General features: G+C 39.0%; 1 protein-coding gene across 2 annotated transcripts; it reads right to left on the bottom strand.

Moving 5' to 3' along the window:
- Window positions 1-4,782: 4,782 nt before the first annotated feature.
- On the bottom strand, window positions 4,783-17,585 carry LOC116384184 (RNA-binding protein with multiple splicing 2-like). 2 transcript variants are annotated; one of them, XM_031848644.1, is made up of 9 exons: window positions 17,460-17,585; window positions 17,048-17,303; window positions 14,504-14,581; window positions 12,347-12,385; window positions 12,073-12,135; window positions 10,271-10,421; window positions 8,543-8,691; window positions 6,027-6,099; window positions 4,783-5,452 (listed from the first exon to the last, which is right to left on the bottom strand). In XM_031848644.1, the coding sequence occupies exons 1-8, from the start codon at window positions 17,534-17,536 to the stop codon at window positions 6,034-6,036; spliced, it is 879 nt and encodes a 292-aa protein (XP_031704504.1). In that variant the 5' UTR covers window positions 17,537-17,585; the 3' UTR covers window positions 4,783-5,452; window positions 6,027-6,033. The 2 variants fall into 2 exon arrangements, with proteins under 2 accessions (XP_031704504.1, XP_031704503.1); XM_031848643.1 differs by having other exon boundaries at window positions 17,048-17,473.
- Between the last annotated feature and the right edge of the window lie 1,231 nt (window positions 17,586-18,816).

Genomic DNA, 18,816 nt, shown 5'->3' with positions numbered 1-18,816 from the left:
CGCCGACGTCTCATCCGGTTGAATGAATTCAAACTCTTAATTTTGGAATTTTCTCAGAGATGTTTTGGATTTTTTGGGGGATTCCGGGCTTTTGCTCAAGGGCACTTCAGTGGCGACAACATATTTAAAAATTCTGCTAGAAATAGACATAATCTTTATTAGCTTTCACAACCTTAAAAATAAACATTTTAATACTTGTGACCCACCTGTTTGTTGTGAAATGGTAGATAATGGAAGCTGCATTACCTGATGAGGACAAGTGACCATCAGACTTCTGTGTATTTGGATTACGATGCTTCTTTCAGGTCATTCCTGTTGTTGTGGGATGTAACTAAGTACATTTACTGAAGTACCGACTCATCTTAAGTACAATGTTGAGGTACTTTACTTGAGTTTATTTCTATTTTATGTTACTTTATGCTGTTCATACATTTGAGCAAGTATTGAACTCCACTATATTTATGTGACAGCTACTTTGCAGAGTCAGATTATTAACACGGAATACAATCAACGAATACATGATGATGCATTATTATGGATTCAGCCCTCTGGCATCTTTACCAGCTGCAACATTAGTGATTGTATTTGAATGCTGATACGTTTATGATTTTACTAAAGTTCTGAATGCAGGACCTTACCTGTAACAGAGTATTTTGCTACTTTTACTAAAGAGTAAAATATCAGAGTACTTCTTCCACCACTGCTGGTTAGAGTCAGATGTGTGAGTCTCTATATTTAGCACCTTAAATACCTTCAACTGCTGCTGCATTGAACTATTATAATAATCATTACAGAAGAGGATATTTATCGTCCACCGGACTGTAAAAACTGTCTTTAGCTCAGCAAAACACAAAATAACATGTAATATATAGAACACATAGCAGAACACCATTGCAGTGGGAAAGTATAAATATAATATTTAAAATAAAAGCAGAACTTTGGTGTCAGCATGGTTACAGTCAGCTGTTGGTTAACAGATTAGGACGACTTCCTCTCCATGTTTGAGCTTCAAAGATGCTCCGGAGTTAAGATGAAACAAACACCTGTAAAGGAGATAAAGTCAGTATTTGTGATGAACAAGCGCTTCAAAAGAAACTTACGTAAAATAGATGAAGGGCTTTAAACTGTAAATGTTTTATTACCTTCAAGTAGAACGGACTCGGATAAGATGGAAAGTTATTGATCCACATGTGAGTGTAAGTCTCTGAAGCAGCAGAATCAGTTCAGTGAGGACAATCAATAACAAAACAAGAGCACAAATACAATGCATCACACAGAGAATATAAACAGTAATATACAGTATAATGTAGTTTGATAAAGTCTCGCTGGTTCCACTTTAAACTGATTATATTGATTAATATCAATAAGGTGCACATGTTGAACAGCATATTTGATCTGAAGGAGAGCTCCAGATGTTTTTGAGAGCCAAACAGATCTGTACAGTATAGACGCCAGTGGAGCAATGAAACTAAGTACCTTTACTTTATTAAGTACAATACGTTTGAGGTACTTGTACTTTAAGTCTTTTCTTTTGATGCCACTTTCTACTTCTCAGAGAGAAATATTGAGCTTTATACTTCACGACAGTTATCTGACAGCTTAAGTTACTTTACAATTTCATATTTTATCGGAAGAGTTTTTAAACTATGATGTGTTGTTATAAATTAAATTACCCCAAAAGTACAGTTGAAACAACTTAATCATTTAAAGTCTTATTAGTTTTTTATAATATTAATAATAATTATTTATAGTTGTGGTTGAAGGTGTCTCTGTAATTGTGACGCCATTCTCACTATTTTCAGAATTTTTTACAAACATTTGATTTATGGTGAAAATATTCAGCAAATTAATCTATATTCAAAATAATCATTAGTTGCAGACTGATACAAAACTGACTCCAGCTCAACCAACTACAACCTGCTTTTACATTGATGCCAGAGTAATAATACTTCAGTAATATGATATATAACAGTTTAACACTCACAAGGGACATTTTTCTGCATTGAGTGCTTTTACTTTTAATATTCTAAGTAGCCAGAATTTTACTTACATACTTTAACTAAAGTTACATTTTCAATGCAGGACTTTCACTTGTCCCAGAGTATGTTTACCGCGTGGTACTTGTACTAAAGTAAAGGGTCTGAATAGTTCCTCCAGCACCAGTAGACGCTCTTACTTCAGTAGCTGCTTCATGGCTGCTGGTCATGTTGACGTTTGGCCAGAAGAGGGCGACAAAGTCCTTCAGCAGAATCTCCAGACAGCCTTCTACCTGGTGGTTGTTAAAAAAAAAGACAATAATACCTTATTCACACTTTTAGCAAGTTGCCATAATTTAAAAACTTGTGGCACAGATACAGTTCTTTAAAAAAAAAAAAACAATGACAAGAAGCACAATTGAGTGTTTTCAATGTATTGTTTACAAAAGAAGCAGTTATTAATAATACTAATATACCAGATTTATAAAGTGTTTTTAAAGTTACCATGGATGCTTTACAAAGTAGGATAAAATAAGGAAACACGCAGTTAACTACTCAATAAAAAGATAATAAAATAAAAGAGAATTAGAATAAAATGGTGTGGACGAGGAAATAAAAACATAGTGGGGGGGGGGTCTGAAGAGGTGGATTCTAAGGGTCTTTCTGAATGATTAATGACAATGTGGGGTACATATATGTAAGTATATATAATGTACATAGATGTATATATATATGTATATCTGACTGAATTCTGTTTGAAATATGAGAAATGCAAAAGAAAAATCCTTTTCCAACATTTCTCTCAAACCTACAGTAAGAGAGAAATAATCTAAAGTGTTTTATTTTAACAAAATATGAATGCTTGAGATTTTATTGCACATCAGAGCAGAACCTTCTTACGACGATATTGTTTTAAACCTTGTTTTTGAGAGACGGGTGTTTTCCTCCATTCGGATAAATGTGGTTCTTTGTCTAGCCAAAGACACATTTCCACCCTGGTGGACAATAAAGGTTCATTGTATTATTGTGTTCTTACATAAATGACGGTCACAAAGGAAAACAGAAATGCAAACATTCATCCATAAATAAGCAACACTTGTTCCTTAATTTTATTGTTATTTTCTTAATGGGATCACCTTCATGCTGACCTACTGCAGACTGAGATGAACGCTGTAAATAGACTTTAGAATAAATATATGAAACTAAATGGGTGTTTTGAACCAACCACACAGTTGTGCCCCTTTGTCCGTTAACAATTCACAATTCCAATATTATTGTAAAGAACTCCAAATCTATTTTCGGTATGTTTAGGTTTGTATCTGAACCCGACACAGCTCATGTCTGCAGATGAAAACAGCAGAGAAAAGAAAATGTTGGTTGCATCTCTGTCTTTGCACTCTGTATTGATTTCATGTCAATCCAAATATTCTGTGTGAAAGTGAAGTTAACCGACCCGGGTTTCTTCATAAAAGATCAAAATGGACGGTTCTCCTGAACCGGCTGTTCCATTTGGGTTTTATCCCTCTACATTCGTCAGATCTCAATTAGTCGGCATCCATCGGTGAACTATGGAGTCTTCTTTAACAGCTGCAAGCAATTATTTTCATGATTAATCTGAGGTAGATCGTTCTGATTTAGTAAAAAAAGTCCCATAATAATAGGTGAAAAAGACAGTTTCTCAGAGGTCATAGAAGCTTTTAAGACTTCGTCTGTCTTTTGTCTGAGCAACAATTTAAATACACACTATTGTATAAAAAGGGACAAGCAGCAAACTCACATTTGGTTAGATAGTGACAGTTTTGCTTGATAATTAAAATTTGAATCCTTAATTTCATGTCAGTCAATTCATGGATTCTGCACTAGGTCTTCATTTTGGTTTTAAAAGGGTAACAAAAAAACAAACAAAAAAAAAAAACTAGAAATAAAAAGAAACCCAGAGCATTACAGCTTTAACTTCAATGGTATTGCTCACAGTATGCCATTCTGTTTTCACTTTAAAAAGTGACTGTCACACAGCTGAAGCCGTCATTGTGTCCGGTATAATTGGCACAATATGGACAAATGTTTACGGTTAACCACCGTCACTAGTGCAATGAGGCAGCTGGTCGTACTGGGAACAGTCACTTAAGAGTCCCTTGAGGAGCCGTCGCGGTTGGTTGAGCATCTCACCAGTTCATGAGGGCAGAGTGTGGAGGTCAGCATGATGCAAAGCGACACTAATGCACCCGTGCATAAATGAAAAATATGTCTTGAATTATTGATGGCAACATCTGACGTCCACAGAGTTGAATTCTCGGAGTTAACGTTTGTTAACTTACGATTGGCCGCAGCGATAAATATGACAGACGCCCAAAGACAAAATGCATTCACTTCTTTTTATTATTCATAAGACGGGAATAATTTTTTTTTTTTTTTACATCTTATGCACAGCAGATACAAAGACAAACATGTTTCTAAACCACAAACTAAATTCCTCCATCGCTCTGATCCCGCTTCCCATTTCAAAATGCCCCCTCCCCCAAGAAAATAAACAACCCTTTACGTTCGTAGTCCAGTTTCACATTCTGAAAGATCCGTTTTACAGCAATCTCGTTTTATCAGAATGGCACAAGCCACGTTCAGAATACTTCCATTTGTTTTAGACAGATACCCATTTCCCCTTTAAACAAATTGCACTTCTTTAAAACTACGTCAACAGGATTATAGGATCAAAAAGTAACACCGAAAAACACAAGAGACGACTAAACATCCAACTTATACAGGTTCATTATTTTTAGTTGCACAAAAATGCATAAATATACATTACGCAAAAAAGTACAAAAATACTTGTACTTTCCTTTGCTCAAATAAAGACAGACACCGATATGATCGTAAGTACACGGGGTTGTCATATAGAACATAGGGATGCATTCACGAGGTCCATGCGAGATAAGCCACAACAGCCTAGCTTTCACAGAGGTAAGACCAAGGTTCTACAGGGAAACAAAACATTTTCGCTGTCTAGGCCAAAAAAAGGTAAAGAGGCAACACAAACTAAGAAAATTAGGATACACAGAACTCTGCGTTCTAAATTCATGCCATAAAGACTAACATGCAATGACTCTTAACGCTTCTAAACCTCTCGGGAGCAGCGGTGACCCCATTCAAGGACTAGCTCAACAACAACTTCAATGCGTCAATTTTCCTCAGCAATAAAGATCTATGAAGTTTTGACTCTGCTTTTTGCATGAGGTTCTTTTTTTAATTAATTTTTTATTTGAAGTGCTAAGATGGTACCGCAGTAGCTGCCAAGGATAAGCTCAGATTGTCGACAGCAAGATGGTTTAAACTCAGACTCCCCCCAGAGACAATCGGGAGGAGATATAAATACTGTTTATAATGCACATTTGTCCATTAAATAAACCTGATTAAATTAATTAATGAAGAGCGTGGCAAACCTCCCTTCAGCTGGACAGAAAGGTGTGGTTTCCAGAGGCCTGAAGAAGAAAAACAAGCATTAGTCTAAACAACTTCATCCACACTTGCCACAGCGTAAGAAAGAATATTGCCATCAACTGATAAATGACAACATTGTTCGGCTTAATTTCTGTAACCAGTGTAGCATTAAAGCATGGCGGAATTAACTAGCTAGCTGATTAGCTAGCTCTCGGCTTCAGAAAACTAGCATGCTAAAGCGGAGAGCTAGCTAGTTAGCTTGCTAATTCCGTGTTCAACGCTACACTGGTCACAGAAAATGAGCTGAACACCGTGCACTACAGAGCTCAGCTATTTCAGGAGATAATTTAGTGTTTTTTTGGGGGGGGGATTAAAGTATATATTAATGGCCTGTTCTTGGGGTGTTGTATTTAATCTTTTCATCAATTTGTTGACAAGACAGCATCAGCAGCCTTATCCTTTAAACAATATGTTTTTAGGCATTTTCACATACTGCAGATTTCAGTCAATCATTGTGCTAGGTTTACGTTTGCATGACGTTAGCAGTTAGTAGATAAAGGTGGGGGTTGGCATATATTTTAAAAACAACAAATAGTTCGACCAAAGGTTACTCACTAAATATCTAACAAAATTGCCGGGACTTCCATCCAGGCTGGGCAGTCTCAGAGGGCGTAGGGTACCAGCGCATCTGAAACACAAACATAATCATGTACAGCAGAATATAAACCAGGCTTTAGTCCTCAATCCAGCAGATCAACACACAAACAATTTACTTTTGGACAAACGGGTTTAGGAGGACTGTCCCTTTAAGCCCTGGTCAATGGAGCCATGGGAATGTGGGTCACGTAACTGCTCATTGAGGACAATAGTCCTCGAGTAATTAAGAGGCATGGAAACGTGGAGAGTCTAACCTCTCCATGTGTTAAACATTCCCACAGGGTAAGAGACGGTATCTTTCCATACTTGTGGCAGAATGAGACATTTCTACACTGAATAAAAGAAACAGCTCGGGAGGTCATCAACAGACATTTGATGTTACGCCGCTGTGTGTCACAGTCAAACTACGAAGGCCGAGAGTCAGTGGGAAGGGAACTTCTAGCGATCTTTCACCGGATTGCAATTAAAAAGGCTCCCCCCCCCCCTTTGTGTGGCTACAGTCAGCTTATGTTCCAACAGGAACGTGGACAGTAAGTTGGCACCTTCGGAGAAAGGCCATCAGGTCGAACAATTTCTCCAAGCAAATACCTCACATTCCTCCGTCCTCTTACGCCCCAACAAAAATGGTCCATGTAATAGCTGCCTACTTTGCAGTGTAGCACTCCCCTGTGCTCTTACATTGCAGGAGGAAGTTAGATCAGAATGAACTTTAAATGAACCAACGAGGGAAATGTTTTCCATTGCTATTGTTACCAATGGCCCTGCCCACTGCTTTGTATTTAGCTGCTCTATTTCTGTAGCATTTAGCTTGCAATGTAAACACTTTGGGACAAAAAAGTTCCATTGTGTCTGCCAAAAACTGTTCACCCATTTTGTTAAAAAGAATATTTGCAGACCAGATCTTAACATGACATTTAACTGATTTACTGTCTGAATGCAAACCAGGTCTTAGTTGGGATTAAACTATAACCTATTTTAAAAAGGACGAAATTATTTCCATTTATTTAGTCTGCGCCGTAGAATAAAACATGGGCGTTTCATTAGTGAGAGCACATTTTATCTTCCAGCACACAGACGGGACAGGGACGCACTATTAAAAGGAAACATTTATATCTCAATCCCCAAAAAAGAACAAAGGAGACCATGAGTCAAAAACAGCCAGACGACGACCACAAAGAGGGATTTAAGGTAAGTGCGTGGCACCGTAACGCTACACCACATGAAAGCATGAACACGTCACTTCTGCCGACAGCAGAGCGGGAGTCGAGACATTTTCCATTTAGAGATGACAAATCTTTTTATTGCGATATAAATCAGGGTTTTAACTTTATTGCATTGAAGACTTAATATCTGGGGTTTATCTTTGTGCCGTTATTGTTGTACCTCAGATGACCACTGGGGTCGTTTCAAGAATCTGAACCTCTGCTTTTAATTGAAGCGGTGGATCCTTAAAGAAAAAAGCTGGAAATATGTGAAGTACTTATTTTCTATGGAGAGCAAGAGAGCCAGCTGTGCGTTGCATATTGCGTAATTATGAATCCCACTGCTCTTCTTGGCAAGACCTGCCCTGCGTAGATGCTTGAGGCAGAGATGATTGGTTGAGGTTAGGCATTGACCTCGAGTAGTTATGGTCAGCATAGCCCATTGGTCAGGACATAGGACCAGAACAAATCAGGTTACCAGTACCTCTGTTAGCATAGACAACTGACCCATCCTAGCGCTTGAATGCTGCAAAGGTCTTGCCAAGAAAAGCTCTGGAATTCATAATAACTGTTGCATGATCCTTTTTAAATTGTGCCATTAATTACACATTTAATGTTTCTCAATTTAAAAGATAATATTGCACGTCATGAAAGTTGCAGTTTGTCGTAATATTTAGTTTTGTGTGAAACTCTTCTCACACAATGTACCTCACCAACACCAAAATGGCCATTAGTTTGACTAGCTAGTTAGCCAACTTAGCTATGATGCCCGCACAAATGTAACGTTATCTTACCGGATGAGTTTTATTAAATCATTTATCATCAGCCGGGAAGCAAAAGAACGAGCAAGACACGGTGTAAAAACACCCCGACTTCAGAGAGAGACGTCACCGACACAAAGTTGGGGTCCGACGTCTTTCCAATTACGCATTTTCAGTTTTATACTTAAGTTTTACGACAATGACTTTGTTGGAGGTGCAAACATTTTTTTAAACTGACAAACGTTCAGGCAAAATTCAAATCAGGATCAAATAATGATTCGTCACTCGCCATCGACTACGGCACATATTTATTTTTAACTAAGCTCCCACGGTGGTCCACTGTACGGGGCAGGACTTTGTCTCTCGATACTCATTTTTCAGTAAATTTGGATTTAGGATTGTACCTGGGTGCAGGCGTCTCTACGAAGGATCACTGTTTTGTTAGAGCTGATGTTGGACTAGAGGATACTTAGGAAAGTAGAAGGAAAGAAGACAACGGTTGGTCCCTCACCTGGGCGTGGAGGGCTGCAGCAGCGGCAGCAGCTGCCGGGTACGTGAAGGCTGCGTGAGGGAGGCCTGGGGCCAGCTCCGTGGTGTACAGGGGATAGGGAGTCCAGGCGTCCGGGGACGCTGGGATCAGCGCCGCCCCTGTCAGATCATCTGGGGAAGTACAGGACGGGAGGAAACGAAAAAGCTGACTGACCTATCCTTGAATATACGGCCCTGCATCATGTAGCCAATCGGTACAGAAGCTAAATATTGTAAATAAGGAAGACAATGCGTCATCAAAACATGCTGCAAAAAGAGGTTTTTGTTGACTGTAATGTGGCTTTTATGTCTACTAACGTGTCTCATTGTAGTAAGAGCTTCAACTGACTAAAAGACTATAATTAACTTTTACAACCCAAAAAAAATAAAAAATAAAAAGGTAAAGTCAGACCAGATTTCGCTGCCCATTCATTTCTACGTGGACCAGGACGGGACGTTTTCGAATGTCCCGTCAGTTTGAGAGCAGCTGGAGCTGATTGGAATATATTTGTTATACGCTGCCGTTCAAAAGTTTGGGATCGCTCGCCAAAAAAAAAAAAAAAAAAAAAGCTTCTTTACAGTCGGATGTCTGAGAAGAATACTCCATGTTTGAATGGTCTTTAATGCTTTCAGCTTGTAGAAGGTCCTCTTTACTAAGCGATGATACTTAGGTTTGTACATGGGAATAAAACCACATCAAGATCCCTCCGAGTAACAGCTGAATAAGAGTAAAAGAAACTGGAAGCCTAGCATCAAGGTGTGCAGATTTAAACTGGAACAGCTTCCTGTTTCAGAGTCAAATGTTTCACAATATTGCAGTCGATAAACTGGATTTAACAGGAAACTTGTTGCTTTAGCAAAGCTCTTCTTTAAACTTAATAGAAATAAGAGGTTAGTACTATTGGAATGTCAGCTGAACAGTTTAAACCGTCAGAGAGACTAACTCAATAGTTAGAGTTCAATAAATCTGGAGGCTCAAAGACGCTTTTCTGGACTGGAAAAGAAATTCGAAATCGAAGAGTACCATTCCAACAGCATTGTAACACTTTGGCAAAGAACTAAAAGAAAGTTTTAATCATAAAGTTTTGTCTTTTGAGGGCAAAACCAACTAAAAATAAATAATGCATCAAGTGTAAAATCCAAGAAGAAAAACAGGCAACTCCAAGTTTTATAAGGCAGCGTTTCCTGCATGGCCAAATACGAGCAGCAAAGGATGGAGTGAGAACAAGGACGATTTACAATTTTACTGAAACCGTTTCTCAGTTTGTTTACAACCCAAACCACGCGTTTTTTTTCTGCCTCAACGCGAATTCCACAGAGCGAATTCTGGTCTGAACGCAGCCTCGACACTTGTCACCTGTCGACATCTACTGAACCAAGCAGGTGTTTTATGCAAAGAGGAGCAGACAGCTGCTGCCTAATAAAAAAAAACCCAAAAAAAACAACTTGTGAGAGAGTGGAGACTTCCCAGCTGTACAGAAGCAAAGCGGCTGAACTAAGAGTAGAGATGATGCATGCATGTGGAGGTGAGTTAGTCTTTAATTAGTTAGACACTGTTTTTTAATCTCTGCCCGTTTGTATCTTGTAACAAACTATACTGAGATGTATATATACATTTTTTTTTTTTTTTAAATGGGCAAATCGAGTTCTGGCATTGCTAAGGTGAGAGTGGACGAGAAGAGCCTAAGAGTGGTGCAGCCGTACAACTTACATGGGTCCCGTGCAATGAAGTGTGCTCCTAGAGCAGGGTGGATATTTGTGGGGTTCGGGGTGGCCATCAGCTTACTCTTTGCCATCTTCGTGTTGGCTTTAGCAAACTCTAAGCGCAGGGTCTGGGGACTTTCGGGGTCAAAACGGATTCCCTGGGGGGAGACACGGAGGAGGAGGACATAGCATTGTAAGGGAGGTGGGCTGAGTTAAAACAAAAGGAGCTGTAGCTCAGCAGTCTCACATGGCCTCCTTTTTTCCCTAAAGCCGTGTTGCAATACTCTGGCTGTATCCTCCTAAAAACATAGCCTCTCACGTCTTCAAATAAAGACCGGAGGATACACTCCTGGAATATTCCAAACATGCTCGCATCCCTTTCTCTCCTCGTGACCAAATCAGGAGCGCAGGAGGAGAGCGAGATGAGGGGGAAAGAAAGGGGGTCGATGGGGAGACTTCTGAGTGCAACTCCTTTCAGGTGGTTGAACCCTGCTTGTGTTCTTGTGCCCTAAGCGTTGTGCCCACATGCAGGTGAGTAGTACTTTGGTGTATGTGTGTATGCGTCTAAAAGAGGGGATGCTCATAAGGAAGGCTATGCTATGAGAGAGAGGTGTTAGATACTGCCAGATACGTGGGCTACTGGGTGATACAATGAGAGGTTACACTACTGGAGATGTGTACAAATAACACTACACATGTGGCTAATAGAACAAAGTATTACGATTAAAGCAGTGGTATGCAAAATAAAGGAAAGCTATAACAGACTAACGAAGGGGTGTGTATCAAGGTCAAAGTAAACTACCGTAAGGCTACGGGATTCTGGCCTCTTTCCAAAAATGGCCCTGCCATTGAATTGTAGGAAACAAAATGGGTTGACGTTGAGATTTTATGGGAAAGAAGACGTTTTTTAAAGCTCCCAATCACGAACAAAAAAAGGGGGACAGCTTACCCCAAAAACAAAAATATATATATTTTGTCCTTTGGCCTGTAGTGCTTTTTATCAATCCGGATTTCTTTGGTGCGAGTAGCTGAGTGTAATTAGCCGTAGAGATCTCCGTCTTCTGATATAACTAGACTATATGAAACTCTTCTTGGGGCGCTCATGCCAAAAAATAAATTAAAAAAACACTACATTTGAAAAACTTTCCAGAAATCATGACCCGGTTACTGAAGACAATCCACAGATCTTTTTGTTAGCGGTTTCATTAAGAACTACTTTCTTCCGACCAAACTACACCCGGCCTACGTATCACTGCATCACTCATGTAAACTTTAGCTCTAGCTGGTTAGCTAGGTGAGCTAGCAGTGTAGCTGCACGCTTCCTTCTGCGCGGCGACACGTTTAGTTGGTGTAGTTCAGTGGAAAGAAAAATAGTTCCTACAGACCTGCTTGTGGAGCAGTTTCAATTTTCTTTCAATAATAGTTCCTACGTGAAACTGCCGACAACAGAGTTTGTAGTTCATCTTCAGTAACCGGGTCATGATTTCTGGAAAGAGATTTTTAAAAGTAACGTTGAGAGCTCCACAAGCAGAGTGTCATATTGTCCCATTATACTGGAGAGAAGGCGGACTTCTCCAAAACAAGGCAGCTCACACCAAGGCAATCTAGATTGATAAACGGCACGACAGGTACGAGGACAAATGTGAATTTATGATTTTGGAGGTTAACCGTCCCTTTAAGCAAAGGGTGGAACAAATCTGAGAAATACAAAGAAACATTTAAATGAGGATTTGAAAAAGGAAAGGGGGATGTTAAAACAGCAACAGACTCAGAGACATAATAAATCAATAAGAACATGGGAATGCTTACATTTAGGGAATTTTTGGCAGCTTCAGCTCCAGTGCGACTGTCAAAGGTTACAAACCCGACAGGCTGGAAGGAAAAAAGGGAAGAAACACTTTGACAACCAACATCAATAATCATCTTAACATGAAAGAACCTGCAGTTACATTAATGATGGATATTTATCTTAAGATAAAAAAAAAACAACAACAAGAGGACATTTAAGTCTTTAGCCAATGTTAAAGTAACAAAAAGACAGAACAGCATTAAAGCAGCTCCGTCCACTGACGAAGCCTCTCACCTGTTTTGATGTTAACTTAATCAGTGACCCTTCATAACCCTGCGGGGAAGAAAGATAGCCAATTATCCACCCTGGAGTCACATGCAGCAAGTCGGGCATGAACGCTTCTCGCTGCGTCGAGAGAAACCCGCTTGTGTTCACCTTCAGTTTGAGCTCTGCAGCAGGACGTCACGAGTCCTTCTGAGACGCTGTTGCATTTATGTTTGTTGTGGTAAAATAAGGCGAAACATACACATTCAACAAATGCAACTACAGCAGGGCGATAATACATCGTCTTTAAATGGAATCACAAAGACAATTAGGTCGTCTGAATTGATAATAAGCACACAACAACTCCAGCTTCTCAGAAAATCTTATCGTTTTGCACTTAAGTTCTTAATTAAAAAGAGAAAATACTCAGAACGTTTCATTTGTCAAGTATTTAATTCACACAGGAATGTACAAAAAAGGCTTTATGTGGTTATTTCATATAGAGGGGTCGCAGGAGACTAAGGTCGCCAAATAAATCTGCAGGATTTCTTCCAGTCTTTTAACATTTTATTTATACAATATTTATATCTTCAGTTCATCTTTAAGCCACATGAGGCAGCCTAAAATGTTTGTATTGTTCTAATAATTGTAGCCGACTTATACAATTTAACCCAATATAAAAAACTAGCGTCTCATGTGTAAAGTATTTTACATGCGTTTGTTTTTAATAACGCAGGAATAAAACAAAGTTGTGATACATTAATGTATACATCTTCTAATATAAGGTGATGTCATTCTTTTCACAGTTAATAGATAAGGCCTATTGTGAATTATGATGCGATAGTTTGCCATTTTTAAAAAGTGGGTTCCCAGAAAAGTTTTTGCGAAACACTGATTTAAATGATTCTGTTATTTTTATGACATCTGGTCTTGTTTTATAGCATTGGCCATTGTGTTTGCGAGTTCATTGTACAAAGTTAGTTCAAACCAAAAGAAAGGGAGCACTGTAGTGTTTGTTTTAAATACCAGAAAACATGATATATATCGTTAAACGATAGGCAATGCCACAACGCGCAGTCCTGAATGCACCATGAATTTGACTACAAATAAATATCCTCAAAGCTAAAAAATAAATTTAGCCACGTTTAGTTTTAAAGCACATGTTATCAGATATGTGATGGTTCTCTCTTACGCACAAGTTAAAGCATGACGTCCAGATAAAGCCACTGGTTTTAAAACCAGGTTTAAAAACAGCACAAGGGTCAATTAAAGCAAGAGCAAATTCCTGAGAACTGAAGGGGAATTTGGCCAGATCGGAGTATTGATAGATGGGATCTCTGCTGATCCTGATTTACAGCCATGGAAAATTGAACAACTTTCACTGGCCGTCATAAATCCTAAGCAACAATCTGAACCAGATTTAGCCGAAGAGAAAACAACGAGGTAGGAATAAAGTGTTCATTAAAAAAAGTTTCCCTCTTTGAAAACCTTCAATAAAACCCATGTTTGCACACACTGTTGACTACTCTAGAGGCATAAAAAGTATAATGGTGTCACAATGACCTGAGGAAACAGAACATTTCAGTGGTTTCACAACAACTGAAAGTTACGAAGGTGAAATAAAAAAAGAATAATTTCCATACGAGGTGGGCGAGCTGGGTCATGGAGAGGGTCGGTTGGCCAATCGCGATGGCTACTCATTTACACATTCCACGAGATCATCCATGTGCGAGGGACACCACTTCCAATTTGGTTAGTTAGGACACGGGTGGGAGGGGAGTTTATGGAACTGGAGTCCAGTCACAAAAAACAACGGAGCAGTGGAGAAAACAATGATGTGGCCTCATTTCCATATATGCAAATATCTGCACGGCCATCAACCGGGGGATTGTTTGACGCAACTAAAAAGGAACTCTAATGAACTTTGTGTAATTGGGATTCTGCATCATGAAAAGTAGTTTGCAAAAGGAAAACCTTCAGACTGGATTACAGCTGCTTCCTCAGTACTTAAACTCGTCTTCCTCTGCGTGCCGATAATCCTTTTGCAAACTTTCCACGACTCTTCTCCAGAACCTGGCGCTATATCTTCGTTTTGTTTTTAGGAAAAGTGAGAAGTCTGCAGCATTTGTATACCTCAAATCACAATTCTTCACAATTTGTGCAACCCAATAGTCACTTATAACTTACCTTGAAAGGTCTGAAGAGAAGGTAAAGTTCCCGTGGTTTGATATCGACCGGGAGGCCGCTGACGAACAGCGTTCGCACCTGCAAACAAAAAGAGACTGCATTTAATATCGTGTATTTTTTTTAAAATTTGGAGTCTTCATTTTCTTGGTCATCAACTAAGCTGCACAAAAAAAAAAAAAAAAAAAAAAAAAAAAGAAAAAGATTTATAAACATCTCTCATTGTTCCTTAATAAGCAACACACATGGATGGACTTTTATAGTGGAACTTTAAGTCAAAAGTCCTGGAAAAGGAGAATACAAAGAAAAAGGCTCCATTCCTGAACTTAAGATTTAAAAAAAATAAATAAAAAAAAAATTAAAAAAAAAAAAAGCTACAAATGATTATGAAAATCTTAAGACAGACATACTTCAACGGTCATGAATTAAACAGTCCCATTTGCTCAGGGGTACAGTTGTTCTGTATACAACCCTTTAGTTTAAGCCTTCCAACCTTTAAGCTTGTGGCCCTTTAAAGTGACACCAACATCTTCTTGGGACCCAAAATCAGTTTGCAGACGTTGTGAGCACTTAATTCAAGACGTGATTATTTCCTCCAAGATTGTTTTACTTTGATAAGTTAGGGGTCAAAATATCCTGTAATTAAACTTTTAATCAATTACTTTCAACCATCTCGCAACCCCTCAAATTCACTGAGCGACCCCTTGGCTGGGCCCCGACCCTCATGTCGGGAACCTTGTCAAGACCCAAAACATTAGATGACCCTCAGTATCCTACATTTGCATATGAATGAAAACCGTGATCCTCCAACATGATACGAGCTCAGTGAACAGCAATTGCTCTTCATCCTGATGGAGACCCCCTGGGTACCATTCAAGGACCCCTAGACTTTCCCCCCTCGAGCAGACGTTGAGAACCGATGTCGTATGCAGTCCAGTGTGGCCGCGGAAACAAATAGTGCAGCGCGGAGGCCCATTAGTTCCCAGCCGGTGGGGAGGCACGCAGTACAATGGGGCTGCCAGACGAACAGCACTGGACAACAGTGCACAGCGCGACACCATTTCCTTCCTCTGACCCGCGGCCCTTGACCCCCCCGGCATTTTTCAGGTGCCGCAGAGCAGCGATTCTCAGCCCTTTACAAGTCAGCACAGAGCGACGTGGAGGCCGGCTCAGCGGGACACAAACTCAATGGAGATGTTTTCATTTGTCCACCGGCTCCTCCTCGAGTTGTATGAACCCAAAAAAATTTGAAATGAGTCAGTCAAATTTAGGCAATTTCTCTCTAGAAATAATTAACGAGAGATAAGATTCTGTGTGTTGATGATTTAACACTTCAAGACTAAATTTGTGTTTTTTGAGCCTCAACACAAACATCCGGTTTCATCTTTGTTCTTGATTACAAGGAGATAAAAATACACAAACAAAGGGAAACCAGGCTAAGAAATGTCAAGAGGCCACACGTGTCTTTGTTGAAAGATAATGGGAACAAAGGAAGAGCAACAAAAGGCCCAGCGCTCCCCTCAGAGTGTCTCCATAAGGAGTCATTAAAGAGGAAATATAGCTGGCCACACACACACGCACACAACTGGCACAAAAAAAAAAAAAAAAAAAAAAGTCAACATGGATTAATTTGACTCCCCTGTTGAGGCTTTATGAGTTTTAGGTCTAAATGAAGTCACATTTCTTAGTTTAATTCAAGATTTAAACCTTTTAATTCTAATGCCATTACATTAAAGAGATTTTAATGGTTTAAAACCAAAGTGCCTTGGAGTGCTCTTGTGATTTTTCTGTCATTGCAGTCGATTTAAAATACAAAACTTACAAATTGCCATACAGGATGTCATGCAACAGTTTTTAATTAAATCTATTTATAAAGCGTCTAATCAGAAACAGGAGTTCCATCTTTTAGGTTTCAGTTTCATGAGGACCTGCTGCCTCTTCACAAATCTGAGAAACCTGCAGCGTCTGTGCGAGACATCTTATTTAGTTTGACACCTGAATGAAAACAAAATGTCACCGCAACAAAGTGGATGCTCAAAAGTGAGGAAAAAAATATATAAATGGATAATTGATAAATTAAAAAGAGTCCATATTTAACTTAAGCTATTGGACCTTTTTTTCTTATTCAGTTAATTTACAGTGTTTAATATCAAATTATTATTTAAAAAAAATTAAATGCAGCTTACAATATTTGCAGTTTAGGTCACAATTATAAGATATTTCTAAAATGCACGGCTAACGGCTTAATTGCTTCATTTAAGTGCAGCGATTACTTCACACCTGGTCAAACACGTTTTCATTTGTAAAAAGAGACGTTACTACAACGTTAATTAAGGAATGCATGTTGAAATACAAATGTTGGAGGATATTCCTGCACAGACTTCCACTGGAAGTGGTTTCGCCTCTTTAAATGACTTCCTTTTCAAAACTGCTCCAGAGGAGCGAAAAGCCACTTTGAGCCAAAAGGAACTTCAGCCAAACGAAGTCTTTAAATGACCCGAGACAGTTTTATTCAGCTGCTAAACTTGTTTTTTTCTCTGAACTGACCTCTTCCTCGATGGAGACGTTGTTGTTCGGCTCTGCGTCAGCTTTCAGACTCATGTCGGCGGTCGCTTCTGCGGCTTCAGCTGCTGCTGCACAAAGTATCAAGCTTTTCCTCGTCGACTGATATTTCCCCCAAGTGCGTCTGAAGCTGCAGTGGAAGTCCTGGTGCCGTCTGAACTTCAGGGGCGAAGAGGTGCCGAGGTGGTGAGGTCGTGCGGACGAGGACGGCGAGGTGTCCGAGGATATCTTGCAAGTATTGCTAGAGAGAATCATTCATGAAAAAAGGGAGGAAATAGGGGAGTGAAATAAATATACAAGACCGCGCGCTAAAACTATAAAGGTGAGAGGGTGGATTTAGTGCTCCGTGTGTGTGAGAGTGAAAGACGTGGGGGGGGAAGAAGTGCGCGTAAAAAACAAGACAGCCTCTGCGCTCACATCAATGCCCCTCAGCTGTGGGGTTGTGCGGAGGAAGAACAAGTAAACTTTTCTCATTGGTAGCGCGTCTCTCTCTCTCTCTCCTCCTGTCCGCTGAGTGAGTCCCCCTCCTTTCTCTCTCTCCTCCTCCTGCTTTTCAATTAGGTCATCAATTATGTCGGAGTCTGCTGTGATTTGCAATCACGCTGCTGATCCGCCTCAGCTGTTGCAGGAAGACCCGCCGCCGCATCACCGTTCCTATGGGAGCCGGAGAGCCAATGCGAACTCAGCCCAAAATATAACCTATACAAAACCAACATATCAAATATAAAATAAATATTATTAATTCATGGCAGGTATTTTTTAATGTATTATTCTGTCACCTCAAACAATTAAAAAACAAAGTTTAAATAATAATAATATATACTATTGAATATTCTGTCTTTCTAACAACTTCATGACAACACATTTAATGTATTTGTTTTTATTTTTAGTAAATAATAGAGTGAGTTAACCTGCAACTTGATAATGGATTCATTGGTTTGAGCTTCTTCAGTGAGGTTATTTTCTCCTCTCTTTAGTCCTCTGTGACAGTAAATGGAATATATTTGAGTTGTGGACAAAAAAACAACCTGATCGACATTTTGAAGATCAAACAGCTAATTTATTAATCGAGACAATAATCGACAGATTATTCGACAATGAAAATAATTGTTGGTTGCAGCGCTGTGTGGTAGTCTGAAACATGTATGACCACCACTTAATAACCCAACATTGAAGGGCTTTTTAAAGGGAAATTTGAGGCAACGTTATAAATGTTGCACATTTTACTACAGGCGAATGTGCTTTAAAGCAACAAAGATTTTGATTTAATTTGATTCTTATTTAATTTTGATATAGTTTACTTATTTAGTATGCCTTTATCAGAGTGAATTAATATTGTGTATTTTGTTTATGTGTGAAATAGTTCAATATATTGTACAGCAGCATCATCATATTGTACAGCAGCTATTTCATCATCAACTGCCTGTTGTGATTTAAGGAAATATTTCCTATCTCTCTCTCTCACACACACACACACACACACACACATATACACACACACACACACATTTATACACACACACACACACACAGAATCACACACACACACACACACATTTATGTGATGTGACTGATAAATCGACTTGATGAATAAAATGATAAACCGTGTTTACAGAGATGTAACATCTTTATCTGAGCCATTACACATCTAAATCAATACATTCAACAATAATAATAATAGTAATATTAATAATGATGATGATGATGATGATGATAATAATAATAATAATAATAATAATAATAATAATAATAAT

Source organism: Anarrhichthys ocellatus, unplaced genomic scaffold (genome assembly GCF_004355925.1).
Source record: "Anarrhichthys ocellatus isolate YVR2014 unplaced genomic scaffold, GSC_Weel_1.0 scaffold8, whole genome shotgun sequence".
Classification (NCBI taxonomy): Eukaryota; Metazoa; Chordata; class Actinopteri; order Perciformes; family Anarhichadidae; genus Anarrhichthys; species Anarrhichthys ocellatus.
Note: the sequence above shows the minus strand (reverse complement) of the source record. Positions and strands in the feature narration are given on the sequence as shown.

Bases quoted from the DNA above. Each gene is read 5' to 3' on its own strand.
- LOC116384184 (XM_031848644.1), bottom strand. From the start codon at position 17,536: ATGAGAAAAGTTTACTTGTTCTTCCTCCGCACAACCCCACAGCTGAGG. The intron at 17,304-17,459 runs GTTTTTTACGCG...GATTCTCTCTAG, and splicing joins GTGAGCGCAGAGGCTGTCTT to CAATACTTGCAAGATATCCT. The intron at 12,386-14,503 runs GTAAGTTATAAG...TCTTCCCCGCAG, and splicing joins TTCTCTTCAGACCTTTCAAG to GGTTATGAAGGGTCACTGAT.